The sequence below is a fragment of the Fistularia commersonii genome, chromosome 14, assembly GCF_037954325.1.
Source record: "Fistularia commersonii isolate RoL2024-O1a breed Wild chromosome 14, RoL_Fcom_v1.0, whole genome shotgun sequence".
Lineage (NCBI taxonomy): Eukaryota > Metazoa > Chordata > Actinopteri > Syngnathiformes > Fistulariidae > Fistularia > Fistularia commersonii.
In genome coordinates this window covers 6,819,785-6,846,504 of record NC_141297.1, presented here as the reverse complement: position 1 = coordinate 6,846,504, position 26,720 = coordinate 6,819,785, and the positions used below count along the sequence as shown (strand labels likewise).

The window sequence follows — 26,720 nt, the reverse complement described above, 5'->3', positions numbered from 1 at the left end:
TATCTACATCCAGACACCCGATGTTTTAGCTTCTAATGGGTTTTGTACAGATGTCATAATTTCAAGTAGATTTTAAAATAGAAATGATTTTTGCAAAGAAATAATCTAAAAATCCTAAAAGAGCCCCAACCATCAAGGTGGTACAGGACGTCACCTGCAGCTGGCAAGAAATAATATTAACAACAACAACAATAATAGTAATAATGATTATTGTAGGAAGGATACAGCGTGGTGGTATGAGAGAGTAAATATTTTATGTGTCCATATGCGTCACTGCGATTGACTTGTCCAAGGTGAACTCAACCAATGACAGCTGGAATAGGAGCGCAGGATCAGCAGCATAGCTTGTGAATGAACTAATGATGAAATATTTAGGAAACCAGGAGCAAATTAGCCATGAGACAATAAAATAAATTGATGAGTTAAAAGATAAGTTTATTGTTACTGTGAAAGGATTTGACTGTGTGTTATATCAATAATAGCAATAGTAAACACCAAAAAAAATGCTGCATCTTTACAGAGGCTTTCCAGGCATTTATGGCCTAAATCAGCTCCCCAAAAATAAACAGAGCTTCAGGACTTTAGCCAGTATTATCACAAACATGGGCGCTCCTCTGGGATCAGTCCTCGGCTCCTTGCTCTTCACCCTGTGCACCTACGACTGTGTCCCCCCAACGAAATGTGTCTCCCTCACGCCTGGAAGACAAAGATGTCCTACATCAGGATGGTCTTGGTTGAGTTTAGTTTGGCCCTCGTCCGACATCCCGCCCTCTGGGATTGGTCGCTCGACATTTCCCAGTCTCTCAGGGGTGGCATTCAGCCAGTATTACCACAAAAACGGGCACACACAATTCGGACGAGACAAAGGCGATGATAGAGTGAATGAAAAAGGAGAGAGAAGACCTCTCTGCAGAGCATCCATCACCGCAGAGTCCACAGGAGAGCTACCTCCATCCTCGGGGACGGCACCCAACCCCCACAGCAGGGACTGTTCACACCTCTACCTTCAGGCCAGAGACAAAGACGTATGAAATACAGAACTGAAGATCTTTTTCTGTCCTGCTGCCATCAGACTCCGTAACGGCTGCAGGGATCTTATGATTGCAAAGGCTTGACTATCAGATGCACCCAAATGCACCCAAACTTTTCATATTTTAATCCTTAACCTAAGCAATGCCAATAGAGAAGTACAGAGAAGGCCAGAAGGAGCTGCATTGTGTTTTTGTAGACCTCGAAGAAGCATATGACAAGGTGCCAAGAGAGGAGCTCTGGTATTGTGTGAGGAATTCGGGAGTGGCAGAGAAGTATGTTAAGACTGGTGCAGGACATGTATGCCAGCTGTGATACACTGGTACGGTGTGCTGTAGGGGTGACAGAGAAGTTAAAGGTGGGAGAGGGACTACCAATGAAGAAGAAGAACCAATGCACTCCCAAACTGACATTCCACGGCAGCCATCAAACTCGTCCAGCAACCACAGAGTTCCACAGAACCCGCCACACTGCTTCCCATCGAACTGGTTTTCACCTTGGTTCACCTACCTATTCACAAGCACATGTCTTAATTTTTCAAATCAATCGGCGCCCCTAGTATATAGTCCTATCTGTAATCTGCAGAGGTTACATTATCAGTTTCTGTCTCATGCTGCAATATGTGTTTCTTTTATACACAGCTAACTAGTATGCTGCTAATGCTTCAGTAATAATTGGGGTGATGTGGCTCAGAGGGCGACACCAGTTTCCTTTGGAACCAAACATTCATGGTTTGATTTCCGTGCTGCTCCTAGCCTGTTTAGGTGTTGTTGAACAAGACACCGAAACCCTAACTGCTCTCCTGGCGCTGCGCAGTGGCTACCTTCTACTTATGGTTCATCCATGATTGTAGTCAAATTTTGCTGATGTTGTGCTGCTCTATGTTTAACTGAATGTGAGAATAAAACTCTTTCATCTTCTAATATCTAGCACACACTCATAGCTGGGAAAGAATGCCATAGTTCAAGGAATCACATGTCCATGGACAGGGAACATTTGGAGACCTCCCATAAACTTGCCCAAAAAATTTCCACCGACAGCCCGCCCTCTGTGACTGGCTCCTCAACTTTTCCCCAGTCCGTCAGGGGGTGGTAATGGGACTTCAGCCAATCATATCACAAAATATCATTATTTTATTAGTCTAGTACATACAGAGAAACTAGTTATAACGCTGACTTTGATTTTGACATGGGCACTCCTTTTGGAATTGGCCTCCACATGATGTTCACCCACTCATGACGATCAGATACACCCAAACTGTTAACGTTTCGATCTGTGCTTGATTGACCTGCGCAACCACGAGCCGCCATTCCACGGCAGCCATCCAACTCATCTTGCAGCCTCAGATTTCCACTGCTTCTTGTCGAACTGGTTGTCGCTTGGTTCACATACCTTTGAGTTTTTAGTTGCCAATCACTGTATATAGTTCCATGGTTTCACAAGGGGGCGTTTGTTCCAGGCCCAGATTCAGTCTTAGGGGCGACACAGGATGGGGGAAACCTTCTGTTTACGGTCCAATTCGAGTATCTAGCTCCGTTACCTTTGGTATTTAGTGAGGTTATTTAGTCAGCTGGCAAGTGAGAGGGTTTACTTCTTTTCTCCTTCTTCTTTTGGCATCTTTTTCACTGCATCCGGAGGAAACCCACTCAAACACGGGGAGAACATGCGAACTCCGCACAGAAAGGCCCCGTGTGAGAATCCAACCAGGAACATTCATGCTGTAAGTGGACACGCAAAACCACTGCGGCCCAATACAAAATTCTTTGCCTTAAAATGATTCTCCGTGTGAAACATGACTTGAATTTTAGCCCCGCCTTCCCAAAAAGTTCCATTGTTTGAGTTGTGTGGAAGCTTTTTCATCGGTTTTGCCCGGCAAGGCCTGGACTCACCTGTCACTGCGGGCAGAGGGCAGATAATGGGGTAGGGTTAAATGAACACATGACTCACCGAGATTTAATGCATGAATTGGTCCAGTTATCATCATGACTTCCTGTTTCTCACCCCTCACACGGGCCACGTACCCATATATGGCACCGGGTGAGGGTCCGGGGGCACCGGGCGAGGTGCAGGGTTGGGGGGTGCACCGGAGGGATACAGACAACAATTGCACCCCTTTAAAACATGAGCTGTTTTGCAACATAGGTGATTTAGATGCTGCTGCAAAATGGTCACATGGTTGGACATGGGCTTAGAACATGGGACACGCTCAGTCATGATTTAAAAAAAAAGAAAACCAAAGTGAAAGGCAGAACAGGTGATGCGCCCCAAAACGTACCTGAAAATTAAAAACAATCAATAATATAATACAAACTGCGAGAACAGATAAAGGAATAAATAAAAACATGTGTAGATTAGAAATGATCAAATAACTGATTTTATTTTGGCCTAAGGACATTTGCAAAAATACCTGAAGATCAGGAAAAACAATTAACTTAAAAAAAAAAAAAAAAATTACAATTGAAAATAATACATAATACATATGTATGTATGTATTATTATATGTATGTATTATAAATATGTAGCCTATACATTCATTTATAGTTAAGCATAGGAAAAGTTCTAATGGAAACTATGTTAGAGTTTTAAACGCTTGAAAACTCAAGACAATCTAAAGTAAAACCCTTGACAAACATTCGAGAATACATTTTATTCATTTATAATATTAGATTATTTGAACCGACAAAATTAAATACTAATCACATCATTTCAACATGCAGAAAAATAATTTAAAAAAAACCATTTTATCCATTTGACCTTAAAAAATGACCAACTTTAAAATTTAGCACTGAAATGGGAAAAAAAATCAGTTTTAATTTAAATATTTAGCTCAGAATCGATGGTCATTTTACTACCTTTTAAATAAATCAAATACTCGCGTCATTATTAAGTTATCAACCCTTTCCATTTCCTGTGTTTTGTAATGTAAGTAATAATTATTTATAATATTTCTACCGCGTCTTTCCTGCCCGCCTTGTTCCACTTCAACAAGCGCGAGCGCGAGCGACATGACGGAAAGGAGTAGAAGCGTCGCTACGTCATTTCCGGTGGAATATTCCAGAGGAATTTCCCATCGGTCTTTAAATAGCGGGACGGGCTTTAGTTGCGGCAGCGAAATTGACAGGTAAACGGAGCGCAAGTTTTGAGCATAAAAAAAAATAAAAAATAATATTAACAAACTTTTTACGGCTCGGACATTAGAGGGGACGAGGAGTCAGGGAACTCATCATCATCATCATCATCTTCCTCTTCATCCTCATCCTCATCATCGCCATAATAATAATAACAATAATAATAATACTAGTAATAATAAAACGACAGAAGCGGACTCCCGCGGTGTTTTCGCTCTTGTTTGGGTTTAGTCGGGAGTTCTTCCAGGTAAGAAGAGGCGCACTTTTTCTTTTCAATGGGCTTAAAGGAAATAGAAATAATAATGTTTATGATAATGATGAATAAAAGTTGTAAGGGGTGCCGGCCGTCTGCGCAGGCGCGTCACCGGCTCTCGTTCCGGACAGCGCTACCCCCCCCCCCCCCCCCCCCCCCCCGTTGTATTTATTTATTTATTCATTTATTTTTTATTCCCTTCAGCCGATCTCGATTATTCTCGTCTTCGGTCCGCCAGACGCCGGAGCTGCCGCGGGCAGGCGCAGACCGGCAGGTGGTTTTGACATTGAAAGCTTTCTGCGTGGATTGCGCACATCTAAATAATCCAAATCGCATTTTTAATTTTCGATTTTTTTAATTTATTTTAGTTGTTATTCATCTGTGACCATCGGCTTGTTACAACGTTGTTACACGATAATAACATACGTTGACAGGTGGCGTCCAGATTGATAATTGTGAATGTTGCCTAAAGTGATCCAACGTTCTCAAAAAGGAGATTTACGCACGTTAAGATTTCTTTGTTGATTGAAATGCCTCCACTGAGGAATATTGTGTTGTTTTTCAGCTGTTTTTGCTGCAGTTGAAAAAGTGTAGTCATGATCCTCCTGTCCATCTCCTCTGGTAAGTGCACTTTTCTCCCTAATCTGCATTTGTTTGTGATGGAAGAGGCAGTTTTTTGTGTGTCAGTGACTAATAGCGATGCTCTTTACCACAATCGATGCTGCGAATGATGATGGCAACAACAAAATAAAATTGACTATTACTTATAATGACATGGTAATTATGGAACTTTTTGTGTTTGCAAAAAAATGTGCAGCGTGAACATTTTTATTGTTATTCCACAATTTGATTTGAAATCTAGGCCACGGCATTTTCAATAGGCACGGTGGGTTGAATTCGTGAGCGCCGCTGCCGTGCCCTTGTGGCAGGTCACCATGTTTGATCAGCACTAACGGTTTAATCGATCACATATCGACGACCGGGGCTGCACGGCTCTGCTTGTCGATTCGCTGAGAGGCGAGCCTCGCCATGACGCAGGGCCAGCTTTTTGGACAAATTTTGGTTCAACAGTTTGTGTTTCTCTAACTGCAGTCAAGCCAGGTAGCGCAAAAGTCCCATCTATGAGTCTCTGTGCACTCCAGGTTGCACTCACAGTCCAAAAACTTCAGGTAGCTTAAATAGGAGATGTTACATCCCTCGGAAGAGTGAGTAAACCGCGCCCCAATAACAGGCCCATATTGCTGTATGAATATTTAGCTCCAATCTCGCAGCATAGCGATACATTTCATTTTGGATCCAGTCTTGTACATTATATTCCAAATATATGTTTGTGTCTGACGCTATTGCTAACGATATTCTTTGCCCACCGTCCCGTCCAATACAGTGTCGTTTTACCCGCCCCTCCCCTGTGGCTCCACATGAATGCAGCGCAACTCACGCTCAACGTAGCCGGTGTGTGTGTGTGTTAGCCTCCCATGTGTCCTTAGCTTCGCTCCCCCGTCACCAGTGTTCACCTGTATCTGACCCCGGATGAGCTCACATTTTAGCGTTGCTACTTTACCTGCATCTTGTCCAGATGTTTATTGATATACTGATGTTTACTGCATGTAATGTTGTGACGTGTGTATTAAGGTTGGGCGATATGTAAAGCGCTTCCAATTGGCCGCCGTCAGCCCAACAACCGGCAAATGAGCAGAGAGATTTTCACAGGGCCTTTGTGCAAATTGAATTATGATGCATTCAGGGCCCTGTGTAGGCAGCAAAGCCACGCCAAACCAATGAGCATTCCTTGCCAATTAGCAAGCGAGGCTAGTAAAGCTAAAATGTTTGCGCAGTTTGGCACCTCGCCGTCCGATATGCAGGTACGCTCTCGCTTGCTTCTCCGAAGCTGCATTCATTTGAAATTCAGAAAAAGAGTAAACAAATTTGGCATTTCATCTAAGCAGAATTGCAGCGGTGCGTTCAAGAACCGCAGGAGGGAGCTAACTGAGCCGGCGTGGCTACACAACCCAACTGGATGAGGAAAAACCGACATCAAACCATAAAGATGCTTTGCCTTGTGTCTCAATCTCGGTAGTTTTTAGCTGTATTTTTTTTTAACATTTTCAGTAAGAGGTTACCAAAGGGAAGGAAGTGATGTGGCAAGTAGCTTCTAAAGTTTTTTTACTGTTAAAATGACATACGGATACACGTGCATTCACTCTCTGCTTAATTCTCAACGCAAACAGAGCAGTACCACGAGGGTTGGTGGGGGAACAGTGTTGCGCAGATTGCGTTGGAATTTTGACATCTGACAGCATTTGAAACAGACATACCAGTTTACGTACGTTACCAAAGCATAAATGAGCCCTTACTCCTAGCCTGACTACTTTCATCTCAGAGAAATATGGAGTCCCAGAATTCTTGACTAGAAAAAATGTCGTCGGGAGCTCAACGGCCAAAACCATCCCGAGTTGGAAAAGTCCAATTGATGCTAAAAGGAAACGATAAAAAAAAAAAAAACGCCCCTAGTGATGGATGCAGAAAGAGCGCCACCCTTCATCCTATCGCCCAACCGTCCTGTATCTGAGCAGTGCGCGCAGGATGAAAGTCATGATACACACTACATGCTGCACACCATGACTGATTGAATGTACGGTAACAAATGCGTTTTAGTGATCACGAAAATGGATGTCTATATCGGAGGGTCGTTCTCCGTGCAATAAACGCGTGTCTTGGTAAGTATGGCTTCTTCTACATAAGACAGGAGCATAATTACAGTAGTGATACGAACTGCTCTCCATAGTCACATCTATTTGTTGAGGCAGTTCTTACTGTTTTGCACACATTTATTTGGATTATTTTGATTTGAATTTCCCCATCTGTTTTTGTTTATCTTGATACGGTCGCCAAGCAGAGCAGGGATTCAGTTTATTCATTCATTTATTTGAATCTTAAACTGTAGCAGAGTTTGCTAACGCCGCACTTCGCTCTCAGGTCTCTTCCAGTGCACCAACAAGCTCTTTCTGAGCGATCAGGCCACGGGAAACCAGATCAAAGAGTTTGCGAGAAAAAATGCAGCTAATGCTTTGTCTGTCGCCAACATGGTCATGGGCATGGCATCCATCCTCAGCAGCCTGAATGGGTGAGTGCACGTGATGGAGGTTTACTCCCCAAATGGGAAATGAAAGGATGTAGGACTTGGATGAAATTGAAATAAAAATCCGGATGATACAAAAGTTACATCAAGATGTTTTATTTTATTTTATTTTATTTTATTTTATTTTATTTTATTTTATTTTATTTTAACAGATGGATTGGAAAAAATGTGATTATTAATTTGATTCATTTTTTTAACTTCTCATTTTATTTATTTATCCCGTATAGCACACACAAAATCTTAGCACTGACTTGGTCTGCATAGAGAATAGATAACAGCAACAAGAACAAAACTCATGGTAAACTGCAAGAGTAAAAGTAGAATAAAGTTCAAAAGACCTTTATTAAATCAGCAACATTTTTTTGATAAGTTAAGATAAGACACGGCAGGATTTAAGCAGAGCTCCCTTAATTCTCTACAACCACCGCACATTATATTTAGCTGAAAGAAAAGAGCTAATAATTCAACCAAAGATAAAAAGAGTTGTATTCAAAGCTCGGCCGAGGATTCAAGTAGAAATCAAACAGATTAAAAGGTTGTTTTTTTAATGGGTTGATGAAGGCGGTCATTAAACTGCGACTCCAGGCCTCTGCCCCTGGTGAGAAGCTGCAGACCCCCTGAACCACCACCACCACCACCACACACACTTTGAAAACAGCTCGCCGTCATTAAACACCCTGCTCTGTTTTTGTTCAGGGACCATCACGCTGCCTGCTGGCTGGTTCTGATTGGCTACCTGCTGGATTTTGCAGATGGAGCGGTTGCTCGGCGACTCGATGCCTGCTCTGCACTGGGTGAGTGGAGTGTTGTGGTTAACAGCTCGCACCGGAGATGAACTTCAGATGGTGGTGGCGGCGGTGGTGGTGGTGGGGGGACGCTGGCAGGCCTCTCCGTTCAGTCCTTTGTCCGACGGCTTTTTATTTGGCTGCACAAATGTTACGCACAAAGGCGAAACCGGTGGAAAAGAAAGTCTGGACGGTCCTTGAAGGCCTCACCATGAAAGGGAAGTCACACGTCCTTATAAGAAACCAACATGGAGGTTCTTCTTTTCAATAGCAAGGGTTTCGTAGGTTTTCGGGAAAAATTATCATGTAATAAAATATTACATACCCACTGCAAAACTGTAAAACTAGAGGGTTAAACCGCTTTAATCGATAGACTGTTATAACACAGTTATGACTCAGGAGAACGGTAATTACACTGTAATATACTATGTAATCTACCCACCTGTTTTCAGTTTGCCGGTGATGCTTAACACACTTGACCTGATCCTGCTATCCAGAGTCCCCTAGAAACACACTGTCTAGATGTAGACTCGTAATAAGTGGTAGAAATCACACGGGAGTGACTGAGATTAAGCATAGAAGGGCTGTTATTATTGTTATTCATATTATTATACGCAAAATTAAACCAATAAAATGTATATATTCTTTATTAAATTTTAAAGGTTTTTGAGATACAGTAGATTTTAAACAAACATGTTATAAACATCTATAAATCAGGTGATTTTGTGAGTTCTCATCTATTCGATATTATTTTTGGTCAGCAAATACAACTTAATTTTTTGTTTAAACAATTATACAAGCTCAGTTCCCCTTGTGTGTATTAAAGTACATTTTTATGATTTATCGTTTTTATTGTTTTTTTTAAACACCAAATTTAATGAGGACGGTGATATAGAATTGGCATATATGAGTCCAAAATCAGGATGCAAGAGATTAAAGTTCAAGTACCTGAGTTTAATGAAAAGAAAATCAATTATCCAATTACTTTTTGGATTATTTCAAAAGATGGTTTAAACAACTTCAGAAGATGTATCATAAACCACGCCATTGGGTTTGTTATACCAGCTTGATAGAGCAACTGATCCCAGAGGAAAGTTGGCATTTTGATTTTCACGCGACAAAACGCGACGGAGGCGGCGACAATCAAGCTTTAGAGCAGTCGCCCCTCCGAAGTTCTTCCAAAATCTCATCGCTCTATATTTAGCGAACCGCGAGGCGCCAAGAGCCCATTTGAAATAACGTCCAGTGTGCAGGTTCACATTTTTGCCGGAAGCCCAAAATAGCTCAGAGGTGCATCATAATACCATCGTCGGCTGCACATTTCAGGGGGCTTTGTGCCTCGAGCGGGGTTTTTTTTTCTGCATGACTTTGCAGGTGGATGTTGTCGTGCCCCCCACGTATTTTGTCAAATGAACAATCACTTTCTGATTAAGCAGCCTAATTCCACGGGATCACGTCCCAATTGTCTATTTTATCCCGTTGCTTCGGGTTCTCTGCATATCTGAAATTGCTAAAATTGTTGACCCTGAGCTTTGGAATTCCACCTCGTTCGTTCGAGCCGCGGCCCGAATCACCTCTTCCTCATCTGGTGAAAACATGCTACGTGCTCCTGGGGGCGGGGAGATAAAGAGACAAGGCAGCGGAGAATGTTGTTTATAGAATGGATGCCCGCGCGGTTGGGCTGACACTGAAATTCCCATTTGGAAATTTCTTTTTTTTCTTTTGGCAGGAACACATACCAGTGTCACGGGTCAGTGATGACCGCGCTGTAGGGACGATAACGCATCACAGCAGCCTCGGTAACGCCACGGCCGAGGCAGAGCTGCCGCCACGTGATAGGATTTTGCAAAATAGATTATCTGGATACAATATTTTTAAGTGCCCGGTCATTGATTTGTATACATTTATCTTAAACCTCAAAATTGTGATACTTGTGTTCTATTGAATTAATTTCTACATTATAACTTGCGGGAAACTTTGAAAGACTCTGAAAATCTGCCAAATGTCACTAAGAAATACGCCCAGGGGACTGACAGTTTTTTTTTCTTTTATTTCTTTATTTCATTGCTTGTCATAGTTAATTTTGCAAGTAAAAAGATTGCTATTTTCACAATTCTTTGATAGATTATTTGTAACATAATGCAGATAAAGGCTGGTTGTAGGGGGCCCCCTGTGAAGTTTTTGCCCGGGGCCCCAGCAGAGCCTAGAATCGCCTCTGTTTGTAACCAATAGCTTGAGCAAAAATAATCCAGAATTTATCCCTGAAAAATATGCAGGAAATTTACTAAAAATTTTTCAAATAATAAACAAGAGGTCTGTTTAAAATAATCAAGAACTTCTCTTTAAATATAGCTTTTAAGAATGACTGAAATATCACATTAAAAATGACACCTTAATAATCACCTAAATACAATGTACAGTTTTTCTAATCATTGATTTATATGGATATATAAATTCTTTTAAACTTGGAGGTTATAGAATTTTATGTTCTTAGAAGGTGATATCATTTGCCCTAATGGGTCTGATGATATTTACAACGGCTTCCATGATGCAGTGTTCAGGGGGCGACACATTTAACAAACACCTCATGTTTATGATCAGTCACTTTCTTGTCACACGTGTCCTGACACAATTCTCGCATCTCTCTCTCTCTAAGGCGCCAAGCTGGATGATTTTGCCGACTTCACGACGTTCGGCATCGCCACTTCGCTGCTTCTAAGGACGCCTGAACTGCTGGACAACATCCTGTGCATGTGCTACGTCCTGTCCGTGTTCGTCCGCCTCTGCTTCTTCTCCACCGGTGCGTCTTTAAGAACTGCCCTTTTCACCCGATGCAGGAGTAGAAGTGCCCAGAAGTGCGAATGAGGAAGTTCATTGTTATGTGTCTCTATATTAGGCCTCTTCTCCAGCCCCGCTGCAACTCTGATTAGATAATCGATAGGCTGCGCCCCCAAAGCGCGGTGATGGTTGTGAAAGCGAAGTTATGTATAAGTGAGAAATGTCACTTTCAGTTTTTCAACATTTCCTTCCTTTTGCTCCCAAGGAATCCCGTTCATGTACCGTGGCCTGCCCTGCATCTACTCCTCGGGCATCCTGGCCAGCGCCTCCCTGCTGCTGGATCAAAACATGGTCATGTTACGAGTCGTTGCCGTGGCGATGATCATCTTCATGATCAGTCACAACTTCTACCCCCATGACAGGGTGCTGGAGTCCCAGGCCTGGAAGAAGGTCGTCTACGCCGGAGGTATCGACTTTACGCCGAAATGAAATTCACCAGATGTTTAATGTGTAAAGCTTAATGTGAAATATTGTATTTTGACTACTAAGAAAATAGGTGACCTTGATAGTGTGTTTAGCCAGGGGTGTTGTTAGCTAACCTTCGTTGATTGTCGTCCGAGCGTCCAGATGTAAATAATCATACAGCTGGACTTTCAAAAACATGTTTTGCCAATTTTTTTACATGTTTTTTTAAGTCCAACTTTGGATTTCAACCTTAACTTTACATATTAACTTTCTGCAGACTTGCCACCTGGGTCATTTTATTGAAATTTGTGCAAAACGTGGTAATATTTCAGTGCATAAAAAAAAGAAGAAAAAAATCAACTGATACCGTTTTTTTAATTTTGTTTTCTAAATTCCTAAATCCAATTCAGAACACTCCCATTTCTGCAGTGGTGTACGTTTGTCTTCTGCCCTTGTCAGTTCAGGTTTTACGTCTGTAAATCAGCGCATTTTATGTTAAATATAGTTTTCCACTCTGGTTTTCAGGGGTCGTCATGGTGTTCTGCGCCTCCTTCCCGCCCGCCTGTGTGTACTACCTGCTGTGGTCCATCTCCTACATCTTGTTCCCCAGGTCATTGTGGAGCACAAAAGTGTAAAAGCAGGGCCGGCTTTGCACTGATACGCCGCCCCCCGAAAGATGTTTTTACCTCCAGTGGCCCGTCCGGGTGAACTGAGGCTTCCAGACTGCTGCTCCTTACCGATAGGAGGGTCCAGACTCAACACGCTCATTCACCACTGACGAACACTCGCCGTATTTAACCTTTTATTTTGACGTGACGCCTCTTAAACAGATTAAGGAGAGGTGAAATAGGGAGCGGGACAAGGATGGCGCGCTCTAAAAACTGAATTTTCATCGAGTTTAAGTTCAGTGTAATCTCCCGGCGACATTAATCCAATCTTCCATCAGTGCTGCGTACGTGACAGTCATCTTATCACCAGATCCCATCAAAAGAAATGAATTCAAGTCGATTTTCTTGTCACCTCTAATTTGGATTTTTTTTAAACCTTATCGCCATGAACATAGTTTAACAAATGCAAAAAGGCAGTTTCATGATCCACAATTGTACATCCTTGGTGTATTTTTCTGTAAAACAGTAATGGGCATTAATACAGTAGTATGATTGTTATGCATCTTGTGAAGGTGGGGGATCACTTTACTTCTGTAGTATGCAGGTCACAATTAGGGGTTTCTTTCCATTTCAAAAAAAATCAGTCATTGTAGGAACTTTTGATGGTTCAGTCATTCTTATTATTGGCTTTGCTGTCTTGGTGTAAGTGGAGCGGAAGTGAGTGGACTCCAGTCATACCTGGGTTTTAATCCATTACTTTGTTCATCAGATTGTCCAAGAGGTTATGTTTTACATGTCCATGTTTCCTCAATGTGTGATTTTTACTGGGTCATTGAATGTATTAGCCTCTGTTTTAAGAGGCCTTGGGTTTGGAAAAGTAAAACTGACACTGACTCATCAATCTGATTCTGATTACATCTGATGTAATAAATTCAATACAATATTGGAAACTGGTAACTTTTTCTGCAGCTCATCATTATTATTATAATTGATATTAGAATATTAACTACATAAATAATAATATTAACAATAACAATAATGATAATATCATCATCACTATTGATATTGTGCTCGAAGCTTCAACGCGAGACCTCAGAGATGCAGGAAATTACGCAACAGCCAATCGAAACACCCAAAGCCTCCCACGTGATCACATCGCGTTACCCGCGCTGTTTCAAGCGTTCCACTTTGCTAACCTTGTCAACAAAAGCAGTAAAAGAACATCTGGAAACAGATACATGAACGCTTCGGCCAGAGACTTTCCTCATGAGTTGATAAACGGCTGAACGGTAAAGTTTTATGTTTATTTAGTTACACGAAGAAAAATGCCTGAGCGTCGTTGATAAACAACACAATGGCAGTCAAGGTGTGATTACATGGCGCTTAGCTTCAACTAGCAGTAGCCTTAGCTTGTTTTGCCTTAGCAATGGAGCAATGCATATAAATCACAGTAACAAATGTTTATAAATCACAGTAACAGTGAAAATCCACCTGTAACACCAGTTTACCAAGAAACCAGTGCGTAAACCCTCTGGCTTGTTTATCTAACCTCCATCCTCTCAGATAATTCCATCCAGTCTGTTGTTTGCGACAGCGTATTCCTGAAATGAGCAAGTTAAAACTTCAAACTGCGTGTAAATAAATCTCTGTAACTTGCTGGCACGTCTGTGAAAGCTTCACACTCCATATTTATTGTCCCAGAGGAGGAAACAAACAATCATACTAACAAACCAATAAAACACGGAGTCATATTACTCAGTCTTAATGCACTCTGTTCATGGCACACACCGCCATCTAGTGGTTAGTTTGAGTTGTCCACTTTAACATCCCAGTTGGGAGACATCAGCGTGGTTATTATTATCAGTAATCTTTTTACAGGGGTTGTTACTGAGAAGAACATGTTTGTGGCTTCCAGTCTCATGATCTGTACTGACGCATATTTATATATCACTAGAATGATGATGTCCATCCCCTGTCAATACATCCTGATATGTATTTAGTCGAAACCCCCAGTCTTACAGTTTAGCAAACAAACTGTTGTTACAGAACCAACACGGGGTCATGGGGGTCACTGTGGTTTTGAGCCATCCGTCCTCAACCACCTCTCCTTCACTCAGGGTCGTGGGGGATGCTGGTGCCTATCCCAGCTGTCATCGGCCAAGAGGCGTGGTACAGTGCAGGCACCAGTCAATCGCAGGGCCACATAGAAAGTCAGACAACATTTACTCACTCAGTCATTCGTGGCAATTTTCCTTTTTTTTCCAATTAACCTGCCCCATGTTTTTGGAATGTTGAAGGAAACCGGAGAACCCGGAGGAAACCCACGCAGACACGGGGAGAACAGGCAAACTCCCCACAGAAAGGTCCTCCTGTTTGAGGCGCTGCGCCACTGTGTCGTCCATTTTTATATGGTTTTATTGTTGTTCGTGAAAATGTGGAGGACGTTGGATGGTGTAAATTGCATTGACAATCCGAGCGATGATGTAGTGCTCATGCCCTGCTTTCGGATTTTCACAAAAAGCACATTAAGTTAGAAATATATATATATCTCCTATGATCCTATGATCTAATGAATCGAATAGCAGCCCCTCCTCCCTGTTATAGTCAGTAGTACTTCTGTAGTTTGCACTGGAAAGTACTAAAACTCCAAACACATCCAGAAGAGGGTATTATGACTTCATAGGGGGTTATGAGAAGAGAGGAGATTTGATAGAAATTATTTTATAAACAAAACATGCAGTAAGTGAATTGGAGCCCCCAAAAATGTGTGAGCTTACAGTTTCTTCCTGTGATTGCGTGGTTTCCCCCCAGTTTCCTCCCACAGTCCAAAATCATGCAGGAGATGAATTTAAATCATTTGAAAATTTGCCCTGAATGTAAATGACAGAGTAAATGTATGTATGTATATGTGGCCCTGTGATGGACTGGGGATCGGTCCAGGGTGAACGGCGCCTCTCGACTGACGACAGCTCAGATAGGCTTCAGCTCGATAGGCTCCATCTCCCCCACAACGCTGACTGCAGGATAAGCGGTATAGATAATGAATGGATGAGTGAATGAATATTTCATGAAAGATTTCATAGAATAATCAATTATAACCTCAAAAGGCAGACTCCTTCTTTGGAGCTTGAAGGACAGCTCAGCTCTGTTTTTAAAGTTTTAATGCTCAGTGTTGCTTTCAAACACGTCAGAGAAGCTTTGTAAGTATCCCACCGCTGTGGGTCATTGTTCTAATAGTATGGGAACAAGATTGGAGATTAATCTGAGCGGAAATGAATCTCGGCTTGTCGTTATAGATGGAATTCTCTGCTCTCAGGGCTCCTCTGCAGCTCTCTGGTTGCCTCGTGATGAAACGTCAATCCTCAAAGAAAAGGAGGCTCCACGTCTTGGCGCTGTCACCGCACTAAAAAACGTTGCCCTGGACAACGGGCTTCTGAAGGCAGGTAGGTGGGCACACAACTCACACCTGGCTCACTGCAGCAAGATAAATACCCCCTCCTTTGCCTGGGGTTGGTCAGGGCCTCCTCTGTAGAATCACATAAATACCCTGAACTTTGACCTTGCCATGTCTTAAAGGTCGGCACCAAATTTGAACAGGACCTGGACCTCTGAACCTTTGAGAATCCGAACCGCTGACACTTAAACATCCTCCATCTGTAGACATGAGACAGTGAGCGGCGTCAAGTGCCACCAGGCACACCAAAATGAAGCCGTTGTATCATCGTGGCAACCGTGAAGCCGTCAGTCTCTACACTTAGACAAGGGCACGTCCTTGGAGCCGGGATGAAATGAATTTTGATTTCTTTTTTTCTTTTTAAATTAAGACAGTCAAAACCAGCAGTGGTCGTTGGATCAGAACCCTGGTGAGTTGCTCTGAGAACTCGCGGCTCAGAACATTTAATGGGTTTGTTTTTATTTTTGTATTTGTCAACGGTCCAAGAAGTATTTACACCCTTTACGCTGGATTATTGAGCACAAGTATGTCAGATTTGTGCTTGGTTGCCGTTGACCTTTGGGCCAGTCCACAGCTCAGTGATATGAAATCACGGGTGTAAATCAGAAAGTAGTAAAACTCGCAGGACGTCAGAAAATACAGTCAAGACACGCAGCGGTTGGAGAGGGTGTTGGCAAGGGGGTTGTTGTTGCACCTCCCCTCGCCTCCCGTCAGGAGTGGCTGGCGTCAATCGCGCCGCCGCAGAGATGTTGTAATACACACTAGCAAGTGCTGGCCTCAAACAACTTTGCCTTGCGGTCATGTTTAAAGTGACTCGGCCCGCCAGCGGGGGCCGGCCATGAGTTGGCCGCCTGTAAATCATGAACAAAGGCCCCTGAGGCCGTCAGTAAAAATGTCATTGCGCCGTAATTAATGACTTCAGTTTAATATTAACGTGTGCAGTGATATACAAGCTGTGGCTCATTAGGAGCAGGAAGTGGAACAAACACAGAAACCCTATTCAGCATTTGAAAAATGCAAAAAGTTACAAGATGTATAATGCATATAAAAAAGTCTTTAGTGGGTTTATTAGTCACTATATAATGATACTGTATAAATATCAATTATTTAAAGGGGGCCTCTGCTTACTCTGAAAAGTATTTATGCATGTCTGTGTATATATGTATTCACCTCAACATATACACATTTGTATTCATGTATATATGTATAGCGGTCATGTAATTTTATGATAATATATTGCATTTTTCATTGCCCCTTAAAGTGCAGTTAACAATTTTACCTCAAAGAACTTAATTGGTGAAGTGGGAAATGCGCACGCACACACACACACACACACACACACACACACACACAAACACACACACACACTGGCTGCACACGCACACGCAAGAGCTGTATCCACTTTGGAAAGTTTTTGAAGTCTCTGTCCGAGGTTTAATTAAGTTTTTTTTTTATTTTATTTCCTCCCCTTGCTGTCACTCCACCTGTCAAACCTGCAGCAGGAAGCCCCCTCTTGCCTCCCCCCCCCCCGGACAATATTTGTCTGCTTCACTCTCTCCTCCCTGCAGACTCGCAAACCTTTTCCTGCAACACTTTCCCTCAGAACAGGGAGAAACTAACAGACAAACAAACTTCCGTGACTTAAAAACGCTCATTTGGATTTTTGTCATTTTTTCCCTCTTCGTTTTTAATTCCTGCAGTTGCAAAGCCCATCGACACAGTCTGATTGACTCAGCTTCAAAATTGCCCCCGGACAGCCGACACGCACACACACACACACACACACACACACACACACACACACACACACACACATACACAGGGAACATTTTCATCAACGCAGAGGGCTTGATTTGCTTCTATTACAGAATATAATCTGGAAGCCATTAATCCCTATGATCCCGGAAAACAGGCGGTTGCCATTAATTTTTCTCCGGCTTTTACCCCATGCTGACCCTTGAGCCGCCGAGGATATGAACCGGACGTTTCTCCCAATTAATGACCCTCTCTGAAAACCCACTAGTGAAATAAAATGAAATTTCTTTTTCTTCTGCGGTGCCGTTTGTGGCCGGTTTCCTAAAATCAAAGTCTCAGAATAATTAACAGACTGCACAAGCTGTCTCACATGGAACAGCTCGGGACTTCTTATCGCCGACCAGCCGCAGTGATTGGTTTTTTTCCTTTGGACAAGACAAGTTCCCCTTCGCATCTCCTTAGTTCAGTGAGGTTACTTTTCATTTTTCAACCACGGTACATTGCTCCAAAATAGATCAAAATATTATGCACTTCAACTCTTAGCAGCTGCGTTATTTATATGTAACCCCTTTTTAAATATTTTTTTACCAAAATGTGTTGGATACCTACATTTTCAAGCGAGGGTTTTATTAAAAATCGTATTTATATATGATAGAGTTGTTTAAAATGTGCTCAGAGAGAGTATTAGGGTACACTTGGTCCGCGCCGCTCCACCGCCAGGGGGCGGGGTCGCGCAATAAATGACCCGAAAGCCAACGCCGTCCGCCGGCTGCGGCGGCGGGAGAGGCGGCGCATCGCGGCCCGTTTCACGGAGCCCAAAGTTAAAACACGGCGGTCCAGGGTCGGGGTTGAAGTCCGCTGTGGTGCCGCTTCCGCCCTCGTACACGATCCAAACCGCGCTCCCACATTTTCCACCGGGCGCCATCCAGAAACGGGTTTCCCACGCCGCGGCGGGAAACCCCGCCTCTCCGGACACACCGCGGAGAAAAACCCAGCGCTTCCCAGCTCCCGCCCCTCGTTTCTGATTGGTCAAGGCGCCCCCTTTCGGAGCCGCCTTCTCTTCCCCGATTGGCCGAAGCCGCTCGCAATCAAGGACGCAACACGGAAAAGATTAAAAAAAAAAAAAGTTACGGAGCGAAGCCTCATCTGAGCGCGGCTCCTGTTATGCAGCTGCGTGTTCGTGGGAAACAGAAGAAGAAAACAACTCCCACGGAAACCAAGAGCCGCGGGAGTCAAACGGAAGCGAGGGTGCAGTTGTTTTTGGAGTTTTATTTTTTTTTTGTTTGTTTTATTTGAAGGGGGTTGGAGGGGTCCGAGGAGGGACAGGTATGTTGTTCCGTCTCCAAGGACTGCGCTGCTGATGTCACCGCGGAGGAGGCGCTCGGACGGGGGAGGAGGAGGAGGACAGGTGCGCCCCGTCAACTTAACTCGGGGTCGGATGAGGCGGAGGACCAGCCCGCATACTTCCACCCTTCCACCGCGGACCGGAGCTCTCAACCGGGCCCGGTTGTTCCGGTACTGACTCGGAAGTGACTTTTTTTTTCCTCCCTCTTTTTGAAGTCGTTCTTGAGCGCGCATTGCTCTTCCTCACCCGAAAACAAGAAGAAGAAATAGTCCCCCTCCGTTTCCCTTTCCACCCGCTGCTGCTTTCCCGTGGGTCCCCCCCCCCCCCCCCGCAACATCGTTGAGCGTGCACGCGTGTGTACGCGCGTGCACGAGCGCCTTCCCGCGCTCCAATGCGACACTGACGCAGCCGGGCCCGCACACAGGTGATGCTCCGCAGTTTTTTTTTTCTCCCCCCCCCACCCCACGCAGAGGAGTGAATTTGTCCACGGAGTGACACTCGAGCTGAAGATCTAACGCCCACACACGCCTCCCCTTTCCCCCGCGGAATGGAATACAACAGCGGCTTGCGGTCCCAACTTCCGTGATCCTGCCATGGTTTCCACGCGTGTCATCACCGCCGCCGCGTCCTAGGACACCCCACGCGTGGGAGCCGCCGACCATGTCCAAGACGCTGAAGAAGAAGAAGCACTGGTCCGCCAAAGTGCAGGAGTGCGCCGTGTCGTGGGGGGGCCCCGGCGACCTGGCCGCTGTGGTGGAGTTGCGTGGCGGCGCGGAGCTGGGCGAGTTCCCGCACCTCGGCCACGTCGCGGCGGAGGCGATGGTGTGCCACGCCGGCCGGCTCCCCGGCGGCGGGGACGTGCTGCTGGAGGTGAACGGCACGCCGGTCAGCGGACTCACCAACCGGGACACGCTGGCCGTCATCCGCCACTTCCGGGAGCCCGTACGCCTCAAGACTGTGAAACCAGGTGTGTGTGCTCGTTTTTTTTTTACCCTCTAATTACACTAACACACACACACACACACACACACGTGCAGATGTGTCATACAGGGTAGGTAACCTGAACATTGCAGCACCTGGGACAGGTGTGACCCGTGGCATGAGAAATAATCAGAATGTGTGCAGCCTGAACAGCTGAGCCCCCCCAACACACTCACACACACATACACACACACCTCAGCTCGCAGGTTGAAGGATCAGGTGTGAACACAAATGGGTTCTAAAGGTCAGCCCGTGTGTTTGTTAGAAGCCCAGCAGGTTCTCAGGCTGTTCGCCGGGTTCCATCCCCGGGAAGGAACGGGTACAGTAGTTCTTGCAGCACGTCCCCCCCTGCCTGGCCGGAGGGAACCTTAATACGTGCGTGTACACTCTTGTTTTACAAGATTGTGTGTGTGTGTGTGTGTGATCCCACATCACACACTCCCAGGGTGGTCGCGTGTTCTGGAAAACCGGGGGAAACAGCCGACTTCGCTAGACCAACTTCTTGGAAAATTCAACGCTCCACACTTGTACCCTGATTTTAATTAATTTAAAAGAAGAGGGGAAAAAAGCACTTTTTAAAATTGGTTTGAAATGACCAGAAAGTAAAAATTTTACTTTGAACATTATTTGGGTGAAAAAAAATCAGGAATTTTCCCTGAAATTTAAGGGGAAAAAAAGAATCCCTTTTCAAAACAAGTTCAAAATAACCAGAAAGTAAATATTTAACTTGAAAATTGGTTGGGGAAAAAAAATCTGAAAATTTCCTAAAATTTGAGAATTTTAATTTTTTTTTTTAAACAAGTTCAAAATTACCAGAAAGTATATATTTTACTTAAAAATTGGTTGCATGAAAAACATGGAAATTCCCCGAAGTTCAAATGTTTTTTTTTAAAAAAAAAAACACTTTTTAAAGCTTGTTCAAAATTTCCAGAAAGAACATATTTTACTTGCAAATTGGTTTGGGGGAAAAAAAACAGAAAATTTCCAAAAATGTAAAAGAAAAAAAGAAAAGTAAATATTTTACTTGAAAATTGTTTGGGGTAAAAAAAAAGGGAAAAAGAAACTGGTTAGTTGGTTAGAAACAGGTGGAATTGAATGGAAAAAATTAAGTTTATGGATGACAGAAAAACAGTCATGAGTGTGTGTATATTTGGTAGCTTAGCAAAGGGCAAACACTTACCTGGGGTTTGTCCCTGAGTGCTGGAGGCCAGTTTGGTAATAATTTAATCAATCAGAGCCCAGATCGTTACATCTGGCCTCGCAGCCTGACCCGTCCCACCCCCCGCGAGGCCGTGCTCTCCGCCGCCGTCCTGGATCCGTCTGCTGCCTCTCCAGCAGATTTGGATTTCAACATTCAGCTCAGGAACCGTCAGCCGTGTCCAATCGTGCGGTTCGCTCAGTTTGCCTCTCAAGCTGAGAAAATATTGTGAATTTCCAAATATTGAATGAGCTATATATTATATAACGTCATATGTTTATTATTAACTATGTCCTTGATACTGTTTTCTTTTTTTTTTTTTTGTCATTTTTAAACTATTTGCTGGAAGACTTCATGGCTCCTCTAAATACATCAGCGGCCTTGATTCATTTTTATTTTTTTTTTAATCGGAGAAAAATGAATAATGTTCGGAAATAAATTGCCATCTGGAAATCTTTTGGAAAAAAAGCAAAGAAGAAATTAAATTATTTTTGAAAAAGAATTTGCATCAGATCAGCAAAACGTTTGTGAAAGACTGAGTGAGAAATGTTTTCGCTTTGAAATTTGCTCTAAAAAAAATTGAGAAGTCATTTCCAACCCTTGGGGTGGACGTGGGACCCCCATGGTGCCGGTTGTGCCGGTAGCCAACCAAAACGTTTTTTTTTTTCCGTTCAACAAGACTCATTTAAGGTTTGGCGTTTTTTTTTTTTTTTTTTTTTTTTTTTCTTCCCCCCGAGTTGAAATACGGCCCAACATTGACACCTTTCGTCAGTCTTGACCCGAGGCCGCCGGGGAGTCGACGATCTGGTCGACGGAGGTCAAGTATTGACCCGCCGCCCCATCCCGCCGTGTTCTTGTGCGATGGGATTCGTCGTCGAACCCGGACCGCGTGAAAGAGCGTTATTGTCTCCGGCGCGTTTAACCTGCCTGACCCCGCCGTTACGTAACGCGCGGTAATTGATGGCGGGCCGGTGGAGCGTTGGCTCCCCGACAGAGCCTCCTGTGTTTCCCGTGGGGCCTCGTTGTGTTTACACCCCCACCCCCGTCGCTCCCCTCACTTTTTTTTTTTTTTACCCCCTGATTAATTCATGCGTCATCCATCATTAATGGCCGCCCCGGAGCCAGCAGGCTGACGGGCAGATCGGATCGGTTGGATGCTCCCCGAGCGCCGCCGATATAAACCCCCGCTGGCTCGGGGACGCCTGCAGAGCCAGGCTGAGAGGGAGGAATTTGTCACGCCGTTTTGTTTTTTTTTTTAATTTCATTTCTGTGTACTCTCAAAGTTTCATCAGGCCAAAAGGGAAAAGCGTTATATTTCAGTTTGTGTCCCTCTGAGCAGTATGTCTTCTACGTGCGTCCAACCCTCAGCAGCTTATCATCACATTCTGCAACACCCTCCCGCGAGATAGTTTTTATTTCCTCCGCCCCGTCCTCGCCTCTTCTCCGCTCACCCTCTTCCATCAACTTCACGCTCCCCGGCGTCCCATTAAACCCACCAACAAATCATTAAAAGTTCTTGCTCAATCTGTCACAATAATCCCAATCTAATTCAAACCCTGCAGGGAAGGGGGGGGGGGGGGGGGCGACAGGAAGCCGGGGTTTCGTCCTGAGTGTTTTTTTTTTTGCGAGTCGTGGGCAGGAAGTGCACTCAGTATGCAGCTCCCGTCCCGAGAGCGGAGCCAGGCGGCTGGCAGTCACCTTGAGAGGGGGAGGCGGAGGAGGATGGGGGGCGGCGATTGAGAGAGTAGGAGGGCGCAGCGATGGCGGACGCCCACTGCGGCTGAGAGAGCGGCGAGCGGGCAGCTCATTGATTAATGCTGTAAACACTCGGAAACACACTCGGATCAGCTTGTTTTTTTTTTTTTTTTTTTTTTTATCCCGCCGCCTGGAGACTAATGGATGGTGCGTTTAGCTCCCCTGCCAGCTTCACTGCAGGACCCAGGCTCCTTTCTAAAGCAGCGTTGTTTTTTTTTTTTTTTTTTTTTTTCCTCTCCTTTTTTGTTCATTTTTTCCCGACTTGCTCTTTTCTCCGCGATCGTGGGAAACGAGAGACCGAGATCCCCGTTTTGTAGCTCCGATCCCATACCGAAACGTTGACATGGATTATAAATGTTTCGATTTCCGGAGGTGAGACCTGGACTGGGGTCCGCGGCACCCTTGACTTCCAAGGGAATTCATAAATAAAAAAAAATATAAAAAATATGAATTTAAACTCTGGCTAGGATGCTGTCTAGACAGGGATCCGCGTGAGGTATTTAAAAAGAAAGTCGTCCTTTTTGTTTGCTGAGATCTTTTCAGAACCCTGAAAGAAGGCGGCGAGTCATTTTTTTTTCCACTAAAAAGTCAAAAGTGGTGTAAAAGGCCCTAATATTCAAGGCTACGTGTTCTTAAAAGGCAGGAGGTAAGTGTTGAGAGGTAAAAGATCAAAAATGAAAAAAACGTGACACATGAGTTGGCAGGAGAAAATGGATCGACATTTGAAAGAAAATGTTCATAAAATGAATAATAATAGCCAAAAATTTTGAAGGTCCGATCCGTCATCTGAATTGGCAAAAGAAGTCTAATTTCCTGATGTCACAACCGACAACATCAGCCCGCGTGGACTGACACCTGATCAAACCGCCTGAACGATTGATCGGTTGGGCTCCGCCGCCCCTTAGATCATTGTCGTTCCCTTGGCGACGACGACGACGGCGGCTTAGGAGCCACGGGCTTCAAACAAACAGGTTCACAAACGTCTCAATGACCCCGTAAGCTTGACTGATAGATGGTCAGCCCTGTGATTGACAGGTGACCTGTCCAGGTAAAGTCCCGCCTCTGGCCTCACGGACACCAGGGATTGGCTCCTCCCTGAAACAAGAACCTCTGCATGCAGGATTAGCTGTGAAGAAAAGATGAATTTCCTCTGTAATTAAACAGACGAACGTGGATTATCTTCAATGAGTGATTTTAATTGAATTAAAGGATAATTCCCGTGTTTTAGGTTCTTTCTTTTTATCCCCTGAGTGCTCGGAGGGGTTGTTTGGCCTGGGTGTTGGTGGCGTTTGCTCCTGGCATCGTCGAACTCTTTGTCACTTTTGTTGAGAAACATTGACAATGCAGAAGAAGAGAGGGAAGAAAAAAAAGCATCGGCTCCTCCCACTCGCCGCCTCACTTTCACTGCTGTCAATCATGTCTCCCTGCCTGCTGACATAAGTACATCTTTGTAGACGGCGCCCATAATTGAGCCGTACTAATCCCTGTCTTCTGGTAGTTTAAAAAAGAAAAAAAGTTGTTTTTTTTTTTTCTTAAATCCCGAGGCGCCGTTTAACGGTGTCTTGTGTGTTTTCTTGCTCCGGTCGCTCCCTAAAGTTTAAACAGATCCGTACATTGGGATCATTCTGATCGGCCCTCATTCCTCCAAGAAGAAGACAATGATTCAAAAAGCCTCAGAAAACAACAATCATGGTGACAGTAGAAAGAGGTGGCCGTTTGGGCTTTAGCGAGGTAAAACCCGAGTCAGCATAGCTGACGATGGCCTGAGAGGCCATTGAATGCATCACTGCACGTTGATTGCTAATTCTTTTGACAGTTGGTACCAATGAGAGAAACGGAGAATGGATGCACAGCCACATGACCGGTATCCCTCCGCCAATCAGATGGAGAAAATAGACCCTTGGTTTCAAAAAGCAAAAAACACAGGAATGATCCCGGATCGTTTTCCTGTTTTACTCTGTTCAAATGCAGGATTTGTGAGACCCTGCGAGCAGAGGGGTTGTGGGAACGTCTCTGCTAAAGCCCCCCAAACACCCCCTTCCCTCCGTGCGCGGTAAATGTCACTTCCTTGGTTGGACTGGCATCCATGATGAACTGCGGATCTTACTTTGTAACGAGACACATCTTTTCCGTCACCTCGGAGTGCAGGGGCGTGGACCTTTCTGTTCGTGCAGGGGGAGCGCACACATACACACACACACACACACACACACACATACACACCACCCGTGCATGTTTATAATTAACCGTCTCCTCACCCGTACCACAGTCCCTCTCCCTCCTTTCTCATGCTGCTATAAAAACACGAGACGCTTAATATTCCGAGTGTCTCTTCGCTGTTCTTTTCCTCAAAGTCTTAAAATAGAAGGTTGCCAGTTTGACCCCCGCGTCTCAAGAAACACACCCCACAGCAAGCTGCGATGTGTGTTTTTCTAAGTGGTGTGTGTGTGTGTCTTGGGCCTGATCGTGACATCTGACTGCCATCCCGTCCCTTAACTCATTCCCCAAACCTGTCACATGCCTCCGCCCTCGGCCCTGCCAACCCGAAGGCGGGGAGGAAAGTTTTGCACCCCCCAAACCCCCTCACAGATGTCAGCAGCTGCTGTGAATACCGAAAACCTTCCTCCTCCGTCCCCGGAGCCCCGAGCGCTCACATCCATGTACCGCCTCCCTCTCCGCCCCGGCTCTCCTCTTCCCGCTCGCCGAAGCCTCTCCAGGTTGCATTTTGAATGGGAGCCTGTGGTCTTAAGGATGCAAACACACACACACACACACACACACTCAGAAATCCTCGCTCGCCTTCCTTTTCCCCTCTGCTTGACTCCTAATTGGTCCCCCTCGCGGCGAGCTGTTACCTGGCAGCTGTTTATCCCCTCGGAGATGGGATGAGGTCGGCCTCTAAACACCGCCGAAAGCCGGCAGACTGGAACCAAGCGACGACTTTTATTGCTGAAACCTTCAGTGTTGCGTCTTATAGGAGGCTGGGGGGGGGAGGGTAAATAATAGCGGCACGTCGTCTGGAACCGATTCGCAGTCGTGTTTGCCTTGGCCATGCCAGAAGCCGCGTTCCCGCCACCGCCGTCGAGGGACAATATTTACCACAGCTCAGAGCAAACAAGGTGTCCTCGCCGCTCCGGCGGAAACGGAAAAGAGAGCGAACAAAAACATTTGCCGTGGGTTAATAGCGTCGTGGCGCCGATTTCGGGATCACTGCACGGCGTCGTGGCAGACATTCCAACCCCGCCATGCATTTAATAATGATCTAACCTTTTTCTTTTTTTTTTTTTAATTTCAAATGAGTTTGATTTAAATAAATAAAAAGCCTTTTTTTGTACTGCGGTTACTTAAAGGCTTCAAGCGCCGTTGGGGGAAAAAACAAATCCGTCTCTGGCTCAGATGTTGCGGTGGCTTTCAGTCAACAAGAGGAAAGGAGACGCACACACACACTTGCACAAACACACACACGCACACACACTCCATTAACATTGTCATTGCTATGCTACACAGAGCCGCGGCCTCCCGATAAGAGCCGCCCTTTTCAAACATCAAGAGAACGGTGCTCTGGAGTGGCCCGCTGGAACCACAAGAGCTTCTGGAGGCTTTGCTACCACTACCCGTGTGTGTGTGTGTGTGTGTGTGTGTGTGTGAATATGATGAACAGCTCTGCAGAGAAGAAAATTGGGTCAAAGAGGAACAACAGCAGGGGGTGGTGATAGCAGGCGGCGTGAAGGCCTGGAGAAGTTTTCTGCTCTTCCATCACCAGGATGATGCTCCGCCTTCTCTGTCTCAGGATCTCAGTCCAACTTTGGGGTCTCCTCCCGTCCACCGCCACCACCATGTTGTGTGTGTGTGTGTGTGTGTGTGTGTGTGTGTGTGTGTGTGTGTGTGTGTGTGTGTGTGTGTGTGTGTGTGTGTGTGTGTGTGTGTGTGTGTGTGTGTGTGTGTGTGTGTGTGTCTCTTTCTCTCTGCTGGGTTAGCAGGTGAAGCAGCACCACTGGTTTGGTGAAGGCGCCGGCGCTGGAGCCTTCATTTGTTTCCTTAAAGGAA

General features: G+C 44.8%; 2 protein-coding genes across 3 annotated transcripts in view; both read left to right on the top strand.

Annotated features, from left to right (window-relative positions):
- Positions 1-4,124: 4,124 nt before the first annotated feature.
- tmem269 (transmembrane protein 269) lies at positions 4,125-13,135 on the top strand. Its single transcript, XM_086159558.1, has 7 exons — positions 4,125-4,404; positions 4,976-5,031; positions 7,387-7,534; positions 8,246-8,343; positions 10,991-11,134; positions 11,378-11,578; positions 12,103-13,135. The coding sequence occupies exons 2-7, from the start codon at positions 5,007-5,009 to the stop codon at positions 12,210-12,212; spliced, it is 726 nt and encodes a 241-aa protein (XP_086015684.1). The 5' UTR covers positions 4,125-4,404; positions 4,976-5,006; the 3' UTR covers positions 12,213-13,135.
- A 5,393-nt stretch (positions 13,136-18,528) lies between these two features.
- magi3a (membrane associated guanylate kinase, WW and PDZ domain containing 3a) overlaps positions 18,529-26,720 on the top strand; it is a 111,587-nt gene continuing 103,395 nt past the window's right edge. For both annotated transcript variants that reach the window (XM_086158896.1, XM_086158897.1), the window contains exon 1: positions 18,529-19,706. In XM_086158896.1, coding sequence (XP_086015022.1) covers positions 19,400-19,706 — 307 coding nt within the window. In that variant the 5' untranslated portion in view covers positions 18,529-19,399. The remainder of the gene's footprint in view (positions 19,707-26,720) is intronic.